Below are 22195 nucleotides of genomic sequence, written 5' to 3'. Positions count from 1 at the left end.
AAAAATGAAGAATAGGAGGCTACTTAGAGATAACGTGATGAAAGCCTAAGTCGCATGAGTATAAAACTCTTGTCTAGAAATGTATCATAGGGTGTGGAAGAAATGGAGATGATGAAATGCTAATGAAGGATGGAACTATCCCTCCCTCACTTGGGATACAGGACAAGGTTAGCGTGCTAATTTTTGGGAATTAGTTTTACTGTAAAGGTGATGATACACCTGTAGAGCAAATAGAACTTGAAATGATTTTCACATGGGTGAAACAGGGGACCGGAAAGGGGAAGCACAGTGACAAAGACTGCCTCAGCCCTACTGCTAAAGGAGGATGTAGGTGTATTTACAAAGGCGTACCAGGATACGGACCTAAAAAACCAGAGATTCTTTTACAGACCTCTGCTCCAAGACTGGAATCAGGGATGTTTATGCACATCCTCCTTTCCATTTAGTTGCACAACAGAGACCAAGAAGGTTCTATGCTGCTGTGCAATTCATCCACTTTTCTTTGTTCAGTGAAATGAACATGCATGGAGAGCTTTAATCAAGTCCTCTCCAGGTAAATGACTCTCTCCACTTGCCTTCTCAGCTTCAATGATATTTGTAGTGTTCTTCTTTTTAAGCCAGACAGATCCTTCTGAGCCTTGAGGGCATTTACATACTACCCTTCCTTTAGAAACTTGTATGTAATGAGTACATTAGCCATCCTTGTCTTAAAACCCAGCAAACTTTTGAGTTCCTCCTGATGTTCTCTTGTATGGAGTTAATATTTATTCAGCCTCCAGCAGTCTTTCTGATAGAAACAAATTTTGGGATGACAACTGATTTGTCTTTGAGCAATTGTACACTACACAGCAACTATTCGCTCCAATTTTAATGCAATTTATTCTTACTCCTTTTATTCAACCTATTTGGCAGAAAGAGCCCATTATACTGAGTTACCCCAGTCTTTTAAAAAGAGTGAGTTATAAGACAACTGCCCTGTAATTCAAATCTTTATCATCTGTCTATTGCCTCAGAAATTACTATCTATGGACAATGAAAGATACTGACTGCCCTGTTTGCTTTACAGACATTTACCACTTTAATCCCTAACCCATCCTTTTATATCTGCACAGCAAGATAATGCCCCTCTGCTGAAAAATGTATTTATGTGTAAGTTTCTGTCTTTTCTCAGGCCATAACAGCAGTAATAGCAGAGTTAATTAGTCCTCAGCCATTCAGATTTCAATGGGGCAAAATATTAACTTCTGAGAAGGAATAAATAATGCATTTTAGTACTCTGTGTGCACGGATGTGTATAAAATATAAGTAAAAAATAAGAAGTCTGTATAAGAAAGGCCATCTTTTTTGAAGGAGAGAAAACAGGTGAGGGAGCCATGCAAATTTCTATAGGCTCTTCATAGGAAGTATGCAAAATGCATATGAAGAATGGTGTTGGTCTCTGGTCTCAGAATCTGGCAGGTCCATTTATGTTCAACATTATCTATAGGAAGAGTTAATGTAAGTTAAATACTGAATAAGACATGCCATACACAAAATGATTTAAAAAGTACTTTCAGCTAGTGAAGTCTCAAAGGCAGCATATGCTGAAATGAAAATGGCTCATACTTAAAAAGAGGTTTTCATATATTGATGCTGTGATTCATATCCTTGACAAATTATAAACCCTTGCTGCAAACTACCAGAGCATTATATGAGACTTCTTAGATATAGTTCAAAATTATAATAGTAGGTTTCCTGTTATTCTCTTTATAATGGTAATGGCACTCACTGAGCAAATTAGATACTCCATGAGAAATTCAGCTGTACATGTAATAAGGAATGACATGCTGAACCCTGTATAATTGCCACGGCAAATGTAATTTTATTTAAAAAATCTGTTTCATATTCATAACAGTACAATGACAGGGAGATGCTAAATAAAATGTCATCCTGACTGTAAACAAATACTGTTGATGGAAGTGCTGCTTACACCACTATGTTTGCCATTAAGAAAGTAACCACTGTTTTTGGGAAACATTCAGAGTCTTGTTCAATTGAGACTGTGAAAATGAGAGCACTTGGGGAATAGACCTGGGAACCTGACAACCACACTGCTGAGAAAGGATTCTCACAACAAAAAAAATTTGCATATTCACCTCCGTATTACCTAACAAGGACACTCCTGCAATTCAAGATTCATTATCAGTATCTAGTGCACAAGTTAAAGTGTAAATAATAGTTATCTAGAAATAGTTTTTCCTTATTTTCCACAAAAGCACAATATATGGTATTAGGGCTAAGCATACTGTACATCAAGTTCATTATGAAATCTGTAGGAGTGCAGCTAGAGACAGCAACAGGAGTAGGATTTGCCCCTAAAATGTCATTTTATTGGGATTCCTCTCAGTGGCTTTGTCTTTTGCATTAGAGAAATGTGTTCAATGCTACAAAAAATTCTGGTGGACACAGTCTATCTACTCCTTTCAATAAAATTATTTTTTTTCCGACTTTCTGAGTTTCTGCACTTTTAGTCAGACCGGTGTTACAGCGGGGATTCTGTAACATGATGTATCAAACCAGGAGTCCCGTGGAAAAGAAATATCTATGGCCGGACTCTTGGTAGATGTTTCAGAGATGTTTATTTCTCCAGGTGCATGGCCGGGCTCTGCCCAGGAACTGCTCAATCACAGGACCCGAGGGTCCTTTGCCCGCGCAGGGGAACACAAAACAACCAATGCGGAACGAGGCTGGGCAGGAGCAGGGAAACACTGTGCCTCCCCCCAGGGCCCCTCTCCCAGGGCTACATGGCGGGGGGGAAGGGACCCCGACAGAACTGGTATTTAATTAAGCAACTAAATTATAAACACAGCCTATAAACCTCTAGCTTCAGCCAGCTCATACAGTGCATTTCCATTTACTCACTGTATGTGATTGGCTTTTCTCTCATCCATTCTCTAATCTAGTTATTTGCCAAGTCGCTTAAGGGACAACTTCGCTATCCTAAGATGGGCAATGGTTTCTTTCAAAGCATGGAGAAACCTAATGTAAAATGACTAAAATCAGGTACAGCCCTTTCTCTTTTTCTTTTTTATTTTTTTCCTATGCCTGTAACTATGTCATCTGTGCTTAATGGTGTGGGTTTCTGACATAAAGAGCCTGAGGAAAACTAAGATTAGCAATGGCACAAGGAGTATTTGTACTTGAGGTGATAAACGTTGTATAAAAGTGTATATATTGTATAAAAGTCCACAGGCGAGGTTTTAGAGTGCAAAGGTGAAAGGAAACAATTCTAACATTTTTTCATTTCACAAATTGTTTTCAATTGTTTGTGAATTTCTAATTTGAAGAGATATTTTCTTTAATACCTACAGGCATGAAAATTTTAAATGGGATATTTGTGCTATCTAGCTTTAGGCATCTTACCGAGAAGGGAAACTGTCTTTAGGGTATTGTGTAATTGATGGTATGAGATAGGTCCTTTCACAGAGAAATTGTTGAAGGACCCTCAGAGCACTCTGAGTCCCCTGCCTCAGGAACCTCTCCCTGTTGATTGGAGGGGTCAGCAGATTGTCTGAGCAATATGAGCTCCCATCAACTCATCCTAACAGACTGTGGCACGAATATCCATCCCACTAGTGCATTCCCTGCTCTCTTTTTTAAAACTTACAAATAGATATCCTATTTACAGGGCATTTAAAGCTTTTAAACAAAAAACAGTGGAAGTCTTGGAAATCTGTGGAATTTTTTGACTCTTCAGTTACAGACACAGTTGCTAAAAAATGTAGTTTTAGTAATTTGCTGGTAATTTTCAAGCCCCTCATTGGCAAGGAGCTCCTCTTTGAACTACATTCATGCGAATTTGTAGTCATCAGGCCAGTCTGTCCTTCCAGATGGAAAATCAGTTCATCACCAGCTCAATGCCCCTTCCCATAACTGTGGCTGATACTATTTGTGAAACCCAACAAAGCACCCCAATCAATCCTCCTTTGGGTAAGTATGTCAGGTAAGACAAAGCAGTGCACAGCTCTATCTCACAGAACAGATATGCACAATCCCTCATACTTCTACACTCAACAGCAAATACTATCTCAGCTGTGCTCTTTGTATGATGATTTTTAAATATTGGGATATAAGAACTCAAAACCCACTCCCTGTACTATAGGAGAACATACACCATATCATCATCATGAAATTAGGAACACAAAGAACTACCATCCTTGTAACCCTCAGCTGTATCTAGAAAAAGAAACTTATCACTAAAGCAAGCTGTATCAGAGAAATATAAAACCAGTTTTACAAGATTTTTTTTCCCATGAAGAGTTTCATTAATAAACTGAGCAATCCTGTTATGAAACAGATACAATTTTTGCAGAGGACTATGAAATTACATTTCTCTAAATACACAAACTGATTGTGAATTTAACAAAATTAAACTTTTCTGCATCATTTAGTTATACTTTCACAGAAAATACAATTTCATCATATTCCAAAACACAAAGTTAGCTAAACTGCAAATAAATACGTACATCATAATTAAGTATCAGTGTAAATACATGGGCTATACTACACCAAAATTGATTTTAATATTCACAAATGTTCTGGTATCTTGATATTGTTCAAATCAAGAAAAAGAAAAAGAATAACAACAGACACAACACACCACATCTGTAATTCATGCAGACATGCACACAAATAGTAATCACCTGAGTCCTTTTCTGCTGTTGCTAAATAAAAAAAAAATAGGGAAAGAAAAAACATCAGTACAGAAATAAAACTCATATAATTAGGGAAGAATAAATATCATATAAGGAGTTCAAATATTCTTAAAACCTTTAGTACATCAAACAAGTGATGGGTTTTGTCATGTGAGGGAGAAATGGTGCATGTTTTTGAGTAATATATTTGCATTTACTAGTCCTATATAGTCTTTATTTCAAACTCAGGCACTGAGCTTGCAGCCATATTGCACCTGGGAATTTAGAAACATATATGATATTAAAAGAATATAAGAAAGTAAAAATATGAGAATATTATTTGTATTAGAACCTTCTTTGTAACTCTACTTTTTAGGTATTTGCTATTGGTCTATAGCTGATATTATCTTGTAATAGTTACATTTTGACTAACTGATATGATGTTGTTCACTGAAGAAATATTCAAAGGACAAAAATCTCCAAAATGGCTGCCAGCCATATTTGAGGACATAAGAAATATTATAAAGATAAGGAGTATATGCTTTCTGTATGCAATTTGAGGAGTAAGCATTTAATGCAAACACTAACATAAATTACTTTCAAGAGAAGAATGCAACTTCAGTGCACAGATACAATAATGCTCCTATAAACCTAAAGAAGCAGAATGGAACCTACTGCTGAAAAATGTTACTTTTATATTGGTACAAAAGTAGGATGTTTGTAATGACCAGAGTATCAAAAGAGACCAATACAGGACTCACTGCTACTGAAATCCAGTGCATTGAATTTTCTGATGTTATGATGCTGGAGTCCTTCACTTTCAAACAGTACTTTATTCTCAGAAAAGTACTTCACCTATTTATCTTTATATATGCAATAATCTATTGTGCTTTGAGTTTACAACTACGTGAGTGTAAAACTATTTAAATAAATCTAGTTGTGTTCCAACCAAAAGGCAATAAATCCAAAAAGAAATCTGCAAGTAGAAATATGGGAGTCAGTTTCATGTGCTGTTCCAGCTTACTCAGTGTTAACAGTGTGAATATTCTAAAGTGCAAACTTTGCCTGCTTCAGGGGAAGTCCCACAGTCCTCTAGGATATAGTCAAAAATCTTGGGAAAAGATGTATTTACATCATGGCAAAAAATTTTCCAATCCATTTTACTGTCAATGAGTTTAGATATCTTTTGCAAGCTTTTGTCATGTTACAAAAATGTTTCTAGTTTTATATTCATTGTTTCAACAGGTTTGATACATGATTTAAATACCAAACATTAAAAATTCCCTTTATGAATACAGAAAGATAGAAACTAAGGAAAAAAGTTCTTTTTTTCCTTTCCATTTTCCAGAATAGATTTAATATTCATCCTTTCTTTCTTTAACACAACATGATATCATAATTAATTATGATAAACTGGTTACTAGGATGGTTTCATGTTGTTACTTCCATGATATAATACTGGTTTCTATAGTGATGAGATGTATCTTTTGTTAATCACTTGTGAGATCGGTTAACTCATGATTTTCAGAGAATTTGAGCAGAGATAAAAATGGAAAAAAAGTTGGCTTTATAATATTGCTAAATATATGAGGCTTCTTCAATTTGCTCCTATGCTAACTCTGTTTCTCCTGGTGTATTGCTAGAAATACATGCTATTAAAAAAATTAATATGCATAAAATTTGTATTTTTACAAAACAGGATTCATCCTTCAATATTTCATTGTAATTAGCTCCAAAAATCCAGAGCACACAGCTTTATGCTCTTGACTATACCTGGATGGAAGCATCTCAAGCTTTTTGTATTTTAGGGAGAATAAAAGTCTGTCTTGACAAGGCATTTGACAATTATGACTTCCTTTTTGTTCTACATAAGGTTTACAAATAGTAAAATGACACTCTGCAACCTGGCCATTATTTTTAGCAAAATTTTCCTTAATTTCATGATATACTTTATAGAACATACCAAACTTTCAGAAAAACTCCTGATTACCTTCAAACCTAGCATTTTGTCCCATTAATTCATTCAATCAGGATGTAATTAAGGTTTTAATCATCAGATCATTATTAAACATCTGATAACACAGCAGCAAAAATAAATAGCATTTATTTATTTGTCTGCCTTATAAATACTTCAGAAAAGAATCTATACAAAGAGTTTTCAAATTTCAAGGCAGTGACACTGGTGTTAAGGAAAGAATTTTCTGTCAGTAGTTTAATCACTAGAAATAGCTAGAGAAATAAAAAATAACCCATAAACAACCTCTTAGATTTATGAAGAACTCAAAAGTAAGAACAAAGAGCGACTTAAATTAGGAAGTCCTAGTCTTTTCATTCAAACAGGGTCCCAGGAGGCATATTAAAGCAATGAATAGGAAAAAGCTCCACAGTTCACCAGCTGAGATTTTAATGAGACATTTCCCCTTGCTGTGGAAGGGGTTTGTTCTGGAAAGGGAAAAGGCTGCTCACGGAATATGCAGCTAATAGGCACTGTTGGCTTTTACAGCCACTTTGGCAGTTGATTGCTGTACTAACCTTCTATTTTGGCATATTCTGTAAGTCGAGTGTAATTGATCAAGGCAGCCTTCTCCAGACATTTTCTAACCACTTTCTTCACCTCTTCTGCTGGTATGGGAGTGGCAATATCTTTCATTAAAACCTGTGTCAGAGACAATTATACCACTTCATTAAAATTATTACCAAAACCCCACAGGAAAAGGATAAAAGTATCCTGAAGTTACTACAGATCTGATAATGATTGAAGGCAGAAGTCAAAAAGGAACTATTTCAGGGGGTGGAGCTGGATCTTCATCTTTGAAGGTTTCTGTTCAACCCTGGTTTGAGTGCCTTTATGGTATTTATCCCTCCTGTTTCACATCTTGCAGCCTGCCAGTCAGTCTATGGGTGCTGTCAAGAGTGTTCTGTGGATGGGCTGGATCATGGTTACCACTAGAGATGTGGTTGTGGAAATTTGCTTGGTTCTCACCTGTGGAAAAGCTTCCACCATTGCATAACCATGGACTCTAAAACAGGGTAAAGTTATTCAAATTCAACATGTTCTTGCTGTGAAAATAATGTCGCCTATTGTAGGCAGGGAAAACGTTGAACTTCCAGCAGAATATTTTATTATGGACAAGTAGAAGAACAGTCCATATGAAGGTTTTCAAAACATGTGAGTTGTTACCTCACCTACTGCAAGTGAGGTAAACCAAGAATCCATACCTCTTTATATGAATGCAACATAATATACTCTGAATTACTATATTTAAAAAAAAAAAAAAATTGTTGGTTCACTTGCATTTTTACTTTAATTCTGCACTCCATTAACTTTCAACAGGTAGGTGTAAACAAAACTCAGTATGTTTTTATCACATTTTCATGTAAATAATAAAATTTCAAATAACACATAACCTTTAAAAAATGCTTCTCAAGTGGATCCCCAGACAAGCTACACCCTTATCTATCTAAAAATTACTGTTAAAAGGAGGAAGCGAGAGATACTGTTTGGGGAAGGATGTGGTAGAAAAGAAACAGGTTCAGCAACAGAGAAGCTATTAGGAAGACATTGCTGTAAAGCAGACTTCTAGAATACTTGCAAACAAATACGACTTATCTACCTGTGTTACCTTGCTTTTTTTAATTAATAACTTCTGGGTTATAAACAAGTGAATATTCAGTATTCAAAACCTTTTGTTCTTGCTCTGATTTTTTTTCAGATTTTTCAAAGACAGGTAAAATAAAATGTTTCTAACCCATTCTGCATCCACAAATGTAGGAAAGCACATTTATTCCTAGTCAAGACGGACAGCAGTGTTGCTTGAGCACCAGTTAGAGCACCATTGCCATTTGAAACAGCAGGAACGGGGAGAGGAAATGGATGTTTCATAAAGCACAAAGGAACCTACACAGCACTACAATCACTGAGATGGTAAGTGAAACAAAACATATCTACTCAGACTCCCTATGTGTTTTCTGAACATTGCAGAGGTTTCTTAAGAGAGAATCTCTATCCATGAAGTGTTCTGCAGTGCAGAATAACTAATATTTGCCAGGACCAAACCTCTCAGATTTTGGCAAAGCAACACAGCCTGAGATCTAAGCTTTTTTTAAATACATACCTTCATCAGACTCCTGCTGGTACAATTCCCTTGGAATCTCTGCTGGAATTTAAAGTCCTCTTTCCACAGAGATGACTGAGATGCTTTTATCATTATAAGGTATTCTCCTTTCCAGTCAATTCAAGAGGATTTGCTGGGCAGGAGTTCACATTCAAAGCTGCCCGTATCAGATTTGCTGCGTATAGCTTTTGCTTCTTAAATTTACTCAGATTATGCATTTAAAGAATATTACTTGAATTATATAGAAGGCTCTTAATATTACATATGAGTATAGACAATATTAGCAGCATAGAAGGCATAAACAGCAGGAAAGAGGGGCTATAGAGTACACTTGTACTACTTTAGAGGTAATGCTGCATAAGTGTTAAATTAAAAAGGAGCATAGTCACTGACTACAGTTCAGTGGCTTGAAGTGAAAGTAAACAAGCCCTACAGAAAACAATTGTTTGCCTCTGTGGAAGATAATGAGAGAAAAACAAAAACAACCAACTTTCCAGTGAGCAGTTAAAACCAGTAGTAAAATACCTGAGAAGACATGAGTCTGCTTTCAGCAGCCTGAAGGCAAAAGAAAAATGCAGGCTCAGTAGTCACGCAGAATTTAAAGTATGTTCTCAAACTTACCCTTTCAAGTAATGAAAGTGTGGCTTTCAAAGCTCCTTCAGGACGTCCAAAAGGGAAACAGTATCTTAAAAAGTAAAAGTAAAATAATAATAAAAAAAGAAGAATATAAAATTACCAGAATTATAAAAGCTGCTTTACGAATTTACTTTAAGATGTGTCTGCATACAATTTGCATTAAATTATGTTAGCAGAAGACTACCATACCCAGAGTATTAATAAAAGCAGAAAGCCTCTTCAGTAGTCTACCATGGAGTACACTCATATCACAGCAGTATCAGCCTATCAGCATTTTAGGCCTAAATGCAGAAAAAACCCTAAAAGGCAGAAAGCATAACTTCCAATTTATCAACCATGAAGGATATTTAAAGGTCTCTGATGAGTTTAATTGTCATCTTCCTGGAAAGAGGTACTATTTCTCATGTAGCCATGACTGCAGTTGGACCTGTGAAGCAGCATTCTGTATATTGTATTTTATTTTAAAATTGGATTAAGACAAGGATAAAATGCCAGATATTTTAATTTCTAGAGATATAAATGCTGGCAGATATTCCATATTTTTTCTATTATATTAAAAATACCTTGGAAAAGCACTTACCTTAAATTTTATCAGCTCCAACTTAAAACATAGCTGCTTTTAAAATTATGTAAATTAAAAAGTGATTGCATTCACAGCTTTGTTTTTTATTTTTGTCTGCTGAATGATGCAATATAGCAGGTCAATAAGAGTACAATGCTTAAGTGACTGTAATCTCTTTTAATCCTGTCTATAAAATCTTACTGGGATATCCCCAATTGGAAAAAGGATTTTTTTACTTTGCTGAGATTATTTTTTTCTTATTATTACTCAGAATGAGAATGGTAGCCTCCTATTCTAATGTTTTCCACTAGTCAAATATTTTCTAATGATAAAAGGATTCAGACCAATGAATTTTAGATCTACATTTGGTCAGCCAAAATGAAGCCTTATAAATGAGGTCAAAACAGGATTTCCTGCAGTGAGAATTCCAGTATTTGCTTTTACCTCTGGAAAGACTCCAGAGATAAAATTCACACAGCCAGGCAAGATGTTAAAGTCCAAGACCTTCATGATAGCTTTCTCAGAAATATTGTCTCTTCCACATTTGATGCCTGAGAGGCAGGCAGAGATCTGAAGTCTCAGTGGGTGGACAAGGTGATGGAGAGGAAAGGTGTAAGTACCTTAAGAACTACTTTAGATGACAGCCACTAGCACGGGATGGGCTGACTGCATCTTAATCATAATGGAACCAGGCTGATAGCAGTGAAAATGAAATTAAAAAGGCCATAGGGGAGTACTAAAACTGGAAGCTGCAGGTCAGTTGGCAGGCAAGGGAGAGCGTCTTTTTCAGATGGGTGTGACCTAGTGACTTAGGTGGACACAGCAAATGTTCAGAGCTGCTCTGAAAAGGCAGGAAGAGACGTGCACTCTTCAGTTAAACTGCCCATGACAGCTGACCAGTGCACACAGCAGTAAGCAATGGAGAGAGGGCAAAGCTTGGAAAAGTACCAACATATTACAGGGGAAAAAAGTGCTGACGATTCTTGGAAGTCTGTACCACTGATCCCCTACTTATAATGATCAGCGTGATTACAAAATGTTAAGTGAGATTAGAGGAGCTGCAAGTTCAAGATTTCAACTCTAGATACATACACTTGACTGATATTTCAGTAGGACAAGGCATAATGACAATATTTTGAGACACAGGTTTGAATTGCTTTCTTGAACAGCTAATTTAGGACCCACAAAAAAAGATGCTATTCTGTATTTGGTCTCAAATCTGAAGAGGACATAGCTTGAGAGGTGCAGAGCAGAAGAGGTGCTCTGTAGTAATAATCATAAGGCAATACAATTCAATAATGTAGCAAAAGAGAGCAGCCCAAAATTTAGTACATATACATTTAGTGCATGTATATACAATTTCAAAAATGGGATCTATGAAAAAATGAAGAACTTGAAAAATGAAAGCAAAAACCTTAAAGATGCAATCAAGAAAAGCAAGAAACCTACAAGCAGCCTGAGGTAAAACTCAAAAAAGTAGGAGCCAAATGCATGCCACAATTAAGAAACCAAAGTGGTAACAAACAATCAAACACCCTCTCTGTGATTCTATGAGGAAGATAAAGAGGTTACTGTAGGGAATCTGGCATTTAAAAATGATAAAACTTATCTGAACATGGAGGACATGAAAGTCTCTGAAATATTCTAGGAAATATAACAAATAAACATCATGGATGCCCACACTGACAGTATAAAGGACAGTAGGAAACCAGCCTGGGAGATGGTGGCAATGACTGATGACAGGGAATACAGGGCATTCAAGGACAGTAAGGCCAAAGCAGAGAAATTCAGTGCATACTCTGCACAAATCTTCACTGTTGAATGTATTTTTCAAAATATTCTGCATTTCACAGGTATCATAACAATTCTGAAGGACTGAAATATGGAGTTGCTTTAATACCATGTTTTCCTAAGAAAGCAATCTGACAGCCAAGGTTATTCTTTGTTAATCACTAGCGGTGATCTTTATACATGTCTTGAGTCAAGGTTTTATTTAAAATGTTACTTCCCATGCTTTGTCACTATGTCCTACATTGTGACTTTATATGCTTTATAAATTCAGATTCTAAGGCAGTATCTTTTTTCTTTCTTCCAGTATTATGCCAGTATTCTTGCTTAAATCCAGACATTTCACCTATTTTTTTCTTTTTTATTTCTAATTGTTCGCAGTAAAAGACAGTAACCACTCCTCACCTGGCAGAGCAGTTTGTCTGTATTGATTAAATAGGATTTTAAGGCAAACCTCAGAGTCCTCTAAAGGATGAAGTCATTCATGTTTGAATGACACATTCAATTGCTCTCAAGAAGGAGTTTCTAATGCTGTTTAAATTTGCTCAAAATCCACCAAGACTGAGGCAGAAAGATTCTACGGTCAGTGATGTAGCCCAAGCTCATTGACATAACTCTAAAGTGTAGGTTAGCAGACATGATGGGGATTTTTATTTGTTTCACCTCAAAAGATTATTTGTACATTTATATAAGACTTTACTATACATCTTGCAATTAGTCTCATGCATGTGAAGGCCTGAAGGTAGGGAGCACTCTGTCCTATACTGTTCTGTATCATTTCTCCTGTAAGAGCTCTTTATCCCCATAGAAGGGAGGAAAGAGGAAATGTGTCAGGGAGGATTCTTTAAAGGAAAGGAAGGATCATTGTTTTTCCCTGAAAGGAACACTCTCCAAGGAGAACCCTAGCTCTCTTTAGTTAAATATAAATATGAAGTCCCAAGTGAAGGCTGCTATGTCCTCTATGTTCAAAAAAGTCCCCAGTGACCTATGATGCCAGTGAATACTAGATATTTACCTCATCGAACCAGAGAGACATTGAACAAACTCATAGTCAACCCTGCCAAACAAAAGTTCTGTTTCACAAAGAACTGTTTAAATGGTGGAACTGGCTGTTATGATGTGATACAGAGACAAAAAAAATTCTATAAATACAGTCTAAAAGGATTAGATTGACAGAATAGTGGCAGATGGGTTGGCTTAGTGTGACAAAGTAACAGGTTTGGTGGTCTACATGCAATTTTTATACTGTTTCATAAACCAATTGCCACAAAACAGCAGGAAATCCCACATTTCCTCTGTTTCTTGCACTCCTTCTCTAAACATCTTCTGCTGGTATTGACAGTCTTTAATATGACAAACTATTGAGCATGATGATCCTTACCTTAGGAAAGATAAGTATATCATGAAACCAAGAAAATTACATAAGACATCAAGAAGAGTTTTAGCTGCCATCTATCAATGAGTCCTCTACTCATATGATTTACTGACCTCTAGTAATCCAGAAATAGTCATGGCACAGTCACTTTCATTCAGACAGATTTCTTGGTAGAGATATACAAAGCTTGAACTTTAAAAAATAAACAAAACCAAGGCCTATATTTTTGCACAATCTTTTCTATCACAGAAAAATAAAACTCACATATTACACAAATAAATTTCAAGTACAACTGCTTGTGTAAATAAATAATTCCATATTTAAGCTATTCCTTTGCAGGTAGACTATTTTATTTTCACTCCACTTGTTCAAGACCAAAATTAAACACCACAAGAAAATTCTTCCAGAAAAAATGGAGCATTCATTGAATAAATGTTACACTTACCTGAAATGGCTTATTTGGTTTTCTAAAAGGGAGGAAAGTCTGTCCTTAATTTCCTCAAACCTTTCCTTCTCTTCCACAGATACTGTTCCAATTCCATCCGGCCTGTAATATTAAATATTTAATAATTGTTGATATGTCTTCATGTGGATTTGTCTTTGGACAATGACCTTTTTTTCTAAAGTTTTTATTTAACATCAGTGTTATTTAACATCAGTGTTAACTCCCCTTTCCCTTTTCTCATTGTCTCAAAGGATAAGCAAATACTCGTGAATATAGTTGAAGAACAGGCTGCAACTGGACAAAGATTTTAACTTTTGAGCTGAACTTCTGAATTCAAGTCCTAAGTTTCTACATCATCTCTATATGAACACAAGGTAGCATATAACTCTCGCAAATCCTTCCAAAAGACAATTTTCTCAAGAAAATTAGTACTATTGTCACAGTAGAGAGGCCTACTCAAATCTTGTTAAATTTCAACTCCTTGAATCTTCTGTTTATTTTCCTAGAGGCACAATACAGCTAAAAGTGCTTTTAAAGTAAAGGTGGGAGGGAAACTACAGTGAGAAAAGCCACAGCAGGCAACACCTAGGAATCCTACATAGTGGGGATAGTTTGAATCCTCATCCTATACTGACAAATAGCATCATGTGTTCAAGACTTCCACATAGGCACAGCATCAAAGATGCAACAAAAAGGTCTTTAAAAAACAAAAGTACTTGCATTTTTTTGAACATCAAATTTAAGTCACAATAATTAAAAAATAAGCTTATATTTATTTATATTATATTCGATATATATAATTATATATATTATATTTATATTTATATTTATAAATATTATGTTAAGCATTGTACTCTTATTGACCTGCTATATTGCATCATTCAGCAGACAAAAATAAAAAACAATAAAAAACTTAGGCTAACGTCTTAGCCTAAATGTGTTACTAAGGTACTTATATTAAAATGGTGACAGAAGTAAAAAAAAAATGAAATACACAGTTCCCAAATATTATTTTTGTCATGCAGTCACAACTTCCCCACATACAGCATACTTTAAAAAGAAGTTTCTGAAAACTTCCTGTTACATTCTTAACTTCCAGCTCCAAGGTAACAAATCAGCTATTGCTTCTCACCTGAGTTTCTGAACCTGACACTGTGTGTGGATCTGCCCTGTATCTGCTCCAGATCCTCCCAAACTATCTCAGTGTTTCTAGAACTGAATTGTAGTAAAATGTCATGAAGAAAGACAACATTCTTTCTTGGAACATTCTGATTGTTCCAAGAATCATTCTAGGATTCTATGAATATCTTTTTCCTTTAACTTTCTGCACTATACTTAAATCTAGGAGGGATAAGTTGCTACCTGGTCATGACATTAAAAATTCTCTCACCCTTTAAATCACTTATATTTGTGACCTGTCAAGTCAAGGTGGAAAGAATGCCTGAATTCCTTAAATTATTGTGAAGACAACAATAAAAAATCAGATGTGGTAGGTACAGTAGTAGTAAGGCACATCAATATACCATTGTATAAATTTGATGTGAAAGAGCAAAAAACTTATCTTCTCTCTTTTGATAGATGCCAGGATACTTTACCTCAGCATTCTGACAGATGGAATGAGCTCAAATTTAAGTAAATTGCACTGTCTGATTTCATTGCCAGGAGAGATTGCGCTCTGGACTGATAAAGTAAATAGTTCTGTCATATTAGGCCTCGCTGAGGCATGTCATATATATGTCAGAAAAGACCTAGGGGTCCAGATAACAGTAAGTGAAAAAGGTGAGCCAGCAGGATGTCATATCTGTCATCCTGCACTAAGGCTAGGATCACTACGTACCAGGGACCTGTCACTTCATCGAGTTTGTTGTCATAAGGAACCTTGATGACAACAACTAAAATTTTCAGAACTGCTAAATATATGTTTGCATAGAAGCAGATGTCCCAGAAGGAGTACACAAAAAGGTGTTGGAAAAGTACCATCTATAGCACTGAAAAACTCATCTATTGAAGACACGCTTTTAGAAAATAGCATGAAGTCTGAATCACAATTTTGTTTCTTCTTGTTGCAAACCTTATTGCAACAAGAATATAAAAAGGCATTCTGCAACACAATTCTGAGACATATTGTGCTGGTGGTAATTTTTCTACTTATGGGAATATATACCTACTACTGATTAGAAAAGAATCCATGGAAAAAAGAATCTGACTCTGAGACGAGCTGAAATATTAAATATAGATGAATACTTCAAAATTCCCACTCATTTAATCTTTGAGATATTTTTTCTTTTTTTACTTTGAAGATTGAATAAAAAAAATAACACTGTTTTGAGCTGGTTATTTTTATTTATGAATTACTGTGCCTGCAAAGAAAATCAGACTCACACAGTCATTTAGTTTTCAAAGGTTTAGGTCATCCATAAACTATGCAAGAACTATTTTGCAACTAAAAGCAACAACAAATGTGTCTTTCCTACTGTCTTAAATATGTGGTTGGGACTCGATTTTTTTCAATTCAAAACGAATACTAAGCTTTGTTATTGCAGCCTGGGACCTCTCTTACAAGAACTCAGCCAAGAAAAGTGATGGACTGTCTTAAGAAGAGTTTTCTTTTTAACATCATCTTCTCAAGAAGGTGATGGAGAGTGAATTTTCCTTTCCTCCACGCTCTTTTCCCTCCTTATTGTTCACAACATTTTTTAGAATTAGAGAACTAGGTGAAACAGTGAACACTCAAAACCTGAGTAGCCTTTTCTCTCTCACTTATATTAGTTTTCCACTTTTTGAGAACTCTGTAAATTGGATTTGGATTGGCCTGTCTTATCTGCTTAGATCCCAGTCTAACTGGCACAGATGTAATGTTATCTCTGGTCAAAAGTCAAATTGTTTAATTCACTCAGACTTAAATATCAAAAAATATTTGAAATAAATACCTCACGAACTAGAGCTAGTAAACTCAAGCAAAAAAGTATCTGCTGGGCCATAAACCACTTAAATAATGAACCAAAAATAAAGGTTGACCAGAATTTTAAAACTTATTTTTACTGCAAAAATCTTGCAAGATCGTTGGCCTGACAGCAGTTACTCCAGAGAAGCTGACTGATTAGCTGGTGGATTTCAGTTTTCCTGTTGCAATGGACTGTTTTTCCTCACTTGATATAATCCTTTAAGGCTTGGAGTACCCTCTAGAATTATTTTGATCTCCAGACATCTTAAAACCTGCAATAATTTGCAGAGGTCACTTGATGAATTGTAGGATTAAGATTATTTTGAATACCTACAGCACAGAAGATAAAATTGTATTCCAGTTCCAACGGGAATTAGATATGATGGACACTGGGTTGACCGTAGATTGTTTCCAGCTCTCAACTTTGGAAACAGCTTCTCCTAGTGGCCTGTTGGAGAGTGAATTGTTACTTCAAGCAAGACTACTTTGTTAAGACAGCCTTGGAAATACTAACTGAATATGCCTGACTTTTTGCCTCTGGAACATCATTGATACTGGTGCTTTTATGCATCTTTATTTTAAAAGTGTTAAAAGTCTTTTTAATGAGCTTTCCTCATCAAAAACATAGACCATGACTTTGGTCTGTCATGAAAACAAACAAAATGAAGAGAGTAATGCATAGTGTGGTAATCTAACATACACACAGGTATGAAAAGTAAGGCTGACCAAAAAGAATTTACCAGAGCAAGAAGAGAAATTATTATGAAAAACAAAATAAAAGAAAAATACTTCAGCTAAGGTCTTTAAAACATTTCTGTAATAAACTACATTTAAAGGACATAGAAAAAACAAAACCAAACTTAAATGGCATCCTTTCTCCTAGAAACAAAGTGTTTTAGAAAAATTCAGTGCTTTCTAAGAGAAATTGTTTTTATATTCAGCAGGATGTACAGTCAAATAAAAGAACAGTGACAAGTTTCAAATTAGTAAGATAAGAATTTGACTGCTCATTTCTTAGAAAACCAAAGATTAAATATTTTAGAATTTGATGTAGAATTTTTATTATCTATTTATAGGACTTAATATTCAAGAACCTAAATACCAAAATTTTCCTTTAAAATGCAACCGTATTAAGGCTTTTGCAGAGTCCATGGCTTGTGTTACAGAAACCTAAGAACGATGATTTCCACCATCAGCATAGAAGCAGACAGAGCAGACGTCTTTTTGTTACAGAAAAAGAAGACAGTGCATTACCACATGGCATTCAAACACAGCTTTAATCACCAGACACTTGAAGACTGAGCATTTTGTTGTTTATATTAACTATTCTTCAAATATTCTGACATAAAACTGGCACAATGGAGCCTTCTGCTGTATGCAGTTCTCAGTCTGCTCTGACATCTGCTTAGAGGTCATGCCCCTTTTTCACAACTGAATGAAAAATACCAATTCTGAAGGTCACAACAGCAGATTAAGATCATAAATTGGGTTATTTTTAATAATATTGTATGCAGTTATATTTTAGGTGGGATTTTTTAATTCCCTTCTACTGAAAAGCAAAGCATGTAATAATATAATATCATTTTACCCAATGTACAAGGGTATGTAAAGGCAGTAATCAGTTGAAATTAATGACAAAATATTGCATAATGTTTAGGGATGGTAAGTGTATGTAATAGCATTCCTTCCCTAAGATGGCAAGTATAACCTTAAACAGGCAGAACTTTTTTCTGATATTTCTTAATAATGTTTGAATTATGTTTAATTTTCTATTGACATTTTCTCTGAGGCTTTTCAGCACAGATTTGTTTTGAGACATTGAAAAATGTGCCTCTGTTAATAATGTAGTGAGGACACGTTTTGTTGTAACACTTTTATAGCTAGGAACACTTTCCAACACAGGACAGTAGCCTTCCTTTAAACAAAGGTGAAGTCAACATGACTTCAGCTGGCACCTGCAACAAGGTGAAGTGTTTTGCTTCTAGCTTTGAATACAAGAGAACCCCACTGACAACTTTTTTCTAGCCACTTACAAGAGTAGTACATAGAAAACTGTGCCACTAGTTGAATGACATATATTAAAAAAAAAAAAATATATATATATATACAAACGAAACCAGTTACTCCAAATGTAACTACTTATAGAGGTCTCCCATCAGAGGCTTGGGGCTGTGATGCTCATAAGCAGTTTAAGTGTTACTACATATTGTTTATGAAAGACACCAAATGAAGGAGAAACCATCAAGATATAGACAACCTTACTTTAAAGTTAAGTTAGTCAGAGAAGAAAATACCTATTCAGAAGTTCCAGAAAAAAATTCAGAAGAGACAGAGCAATGTAATGATATTATTTGGTTTATTTTTATGAAGTTACTTGTCCCAGATTTAAATGAGAGGATTTCTCTGAACATTCTTTTATGACTTGACACAAAGTGTAAAATTGAAATAAACGTTTCTTATCACAAAACACTGAAAAATTAAAAGAAATATATGAATGCATAGCACTCTCCGAAGTTTCCATAGTTTCACTTCTATTGTGTGTCCCTTTATTCCACTCTAAGATATTTCCACTAAGCATAACTAAAGCAAGAAGCCTGTCAGAGAGTCTACACTGCCAAATGATGGCAAGGACCTAAAAGTAGCTCTCAGAGAGGGCAAGGCTATTACAGGCATAGAAAATGATTTTTTTGTACCAGTGTATTGTTATGAAGCAAGTTATTATGAAGAAGACTTCTGTGCTGGAACCCTTCTTTGCCCATAGAAAAGGAATTCTTAATTTTCAGCACAGAATGTTTTAAAAATGAAAGCAACTTTAAAAAGCCCTTATGGAACAAATCAGAAAAACAGACAGCAGAAAGTTGCTAGGACCACCTGGCAACGTGAATTATCTGTGGTTATGTGAAAGTTCTCATCGAGAACTGCCATCCTCCTGGGGCATGGGAGATCAGAATCAGAATGGGAGGACAAAAATCAGAAAGTCTCCAAGGAGCCGAGGGAACTACAGGCCAGTAAGTATTACATACATCCCAGAAAATTAGAAGGAACTATAATATAAGGCTATTTAAGGATAAAAGTAAGGATATTTGGGTAAATATTATCTATTGTCAAGTGTGTATGGCTTTGAAGCTATAAGACATAGAAATCTTACCTTGTGATCATGAAGTTCTCTAAAAGGATTGAAAATAGGTGGATGAGTGTGACCTGGCTCATATGACGTACCTGGATTTCCAAAGCTCTTTTTCCAGAGTCCCTAACCAAAAGCTTTTAAGGCAATTAAGCAGTGTCTGAGTAAAAGTCCCTACATTTACATTTAAAATTAGTGGTGAGTACCCGTTGTGAAGGTATGTTATCAGTAGAGTTCTGTAGAGATCTGTACTAAGACTTGTGTTGTTTTACAATATTCATAAATGACCTGACTAACAGCTGAGAACTGAGGTGACAGTAAATGTAATTTTAATGATAGTTATGTGGCATAGTGTGGGATTCCAGAAAGACTTCATGAAATCAGGCAGCAATACAACAGCAAACAATGATAAACATAGATAAATGTAAGGAAAACACAGTTGTTATTCAGAATGGAGATCCCAATTTTATGATGGTTAATTCCATGAAATTATCCCTGTTCAGTAGCAACCAAAGGAGCAAATTAACACTGGGAAACACCAGAAAAGGACAAGGAACTAGCAGAAAACTTCCGTCCAATGCAATCATTGCAATGTTCACTTCTAATTCTTGAATCTTAAATAGCAAAGAGACAGAATAGGATTTTTCATTTTTCTTCTTTGTCTTTCCAACAGCAACAGAGCATGAAATGAGATGTGTAGGAGTCAAGTTCAAAGCAAGAGTTCTTCAAGCAAGAGGAGGCTGAGTTGTGGAACTCGCTGCCAGAGGTGTTGAGGGTGAAAAAGGCTTACAGAGGTTCAGCGGTGCAATAGACAAGTACCTGAAATAAAGACTCACTCCAGGTTACCAAACAGGGCATATTGTGAGCTGCAAAGAGTCGGGAGTCGGAAAGATGAAATATTGCACATGCTCGCCCTTCTTTTACTCCAAGTAGGTCAATGCTGGAGAGAGATGACTGACTGGCACAGAAGAACCCTGACTCAATATGACTGTTCTTCTATGGAAACACACATGTGCTGAAGCTCTTACAATAAAGACAACCCCCCACCCTCCACATCCACCTTCAGTTATAGACTGATTTTTGTAGCATTACTTTCACATTCACTTCTTGTATCTGAATTTCCAATACATCACATATCTTTCTGAACACAAAAAGGTATAACAAGGGAATATGCTCGAATTTTGAATTTTTCAATTCAGTCTGTAACTCAGCAGGTGGAAAGAAGTCACTTCACACTTCATGTGATACCCACCAGCATTCATTTCAGACAAGAGGGCCTGAATAGAAGTCACAGCATGAAAAGTAGACAAGAGTGAACATGATGGGGAAGAAAACAATAGCTCCTACCTGGACTGTTTAGACTGAAATGTCAGAATTCAGGAATGTCCTATAGTTCCCTGTTCTGCCCATTTCACTTTCACCAGCAATAAGTTTATGCATAAGTGCCGAGCAAAAAGTTTACTTGTGAACTAACTATATTGATGAGGGCTATATAGAATATGTCATATAAGTGACCATGGAATATTTCAAAAGAAAACCATTGTGATGGGAAGCCAAAGGAGATGCTACTGTAAAGCCACATAGCACCAGGAGTGTGGACAATGAAAGATGATTTTATTTATGGAGAAAAGAAGAAAAGAAAACAGTTGACTCAAACCCAAGGATGTATATTTGTTTAAACACAGCACAGCTATTCTTTTAGTGAAATATTTTCCTTTTTGGCTATTTAGGAAGAGAATGTCTTAAGACTGTCATCTACAAAAGCAGAAATACCTTTTACTACATAAGCAGTTTGTTAGCCCAGTTGTAATGGACTAACTTATGAACGGGAAAGGAATAGGAAAAATAAGCTTTGAATTTCTCAATCTAGGACTCAGCACATTGTGTTTGACCCTGAGTAAACATTTCTGTTCCCAAACCAACAGCACTGGCATAAAACACACAAAGTACCAGTACACTTGATAAATCTAGCAGAAGTTGTTGCCTATATCTTAGGAAAGAAAAAAAAGAAGCTGGGGGCTGTTCTCTGGTCCTGAGATGAGGAGACAAGGGTTGCTGCACACAGACTAGACTGGAGCACAGCTCAGGTCTCCTCTGTGCTCCAAATGTCCATGAAGCTCTAAGACAACAAAACTTCTACATGTTTACTCCAGGTGTTTTGAAATAAGCCCATGGTAACATGTTAAAGTCTGCAAGAGCACTGCAGCCTGCAGTGTGAAACATGTTTCAAGTCCTAGGGTGCAGCAAAACAGCACAGGGAATACCTGAAGGTTCAAACACATGTTGGAAGAGGTTTGAAAACATATGAAGGGTGGAAAGAGCCAAAGCTGATTCAGACTGAGTTTCTCCTCACCAGAAATGCAGGTGAGAGACACTTGTATCTGATCGTTTGACTGATGTCACTAGATTGCCTGTTATTTTAAAATTCATACATAAAAGAAATGGACAGTATGAACTACAGATGCGGCTGCATTTCTACATGCTCCTCCACCACCTGACTTCAAGATCAATTTTGATGATCTTTCTCAGGCTA

At 35.9% G+C, this 22195-nt stretch overlaps 1 protein-coding gene across 5 annotated transcripts in view; it reads right to left on the bottom strand.

The window, feature by feature from the left end:
- Nucleotides 1–22195, bottom strand: part of CADPS2 (calcium dependent secretion activator 2) — a 292353-nt gene that overhangs the window by 67825 nt on the left and 202333 nt on the right. For 3 of the 5 annotated variants that reach the window (XM_068996463.1, XM_068996451.1, XM_068996454.1), the window contains exons 14-16: nucleotides 13595–13696; nucleotides 9410–9473; nucleotides 7206–7329 (exon numbers count right to left, since the gene is read on the bottom strand). In XM_068996463.1, the coding sequence (XP_068852564.1) occupies nucleotides 7206–7329; nucleotides 9410–9473; nucleotides 13595–13696 (290 nt within the window). Of the gene's footprint in view, nucleotides 1–7205; nucleotides 7330–9409; nucleotides 9474–13594; nucleotides 13697–16872; nucleotides 16987–22195 lie in introns of all 5 variants that reach the window. The other 2 variants (XM_068996437.1, XM_068996444.1) reach the window with 1 other exon arrangement.

The sequence above is a fragment of the Aphelocoma coerulescens genome, chromosome 1A (genome assembly GCF_041296385.1).
Source record: "Aphelocoma coerulescens isolate FSJ_1873_10779 chromosome 1A, UR_Acoe_1.0, whole genome shotgun sequence".
NCBI classification, from domain to species: domain Eukaryota; kingdom Metazoa; phylum Chordata; class Aves; order Passeriformes; family Corvidae; genus Aphelocoma; species Aphelocoma coerulescens.
The sequence above is the reverse complement of the archived record's forward strand: the minus strand, read 5'-3'. Positions and strand labels throughout refer to the sequence as shown.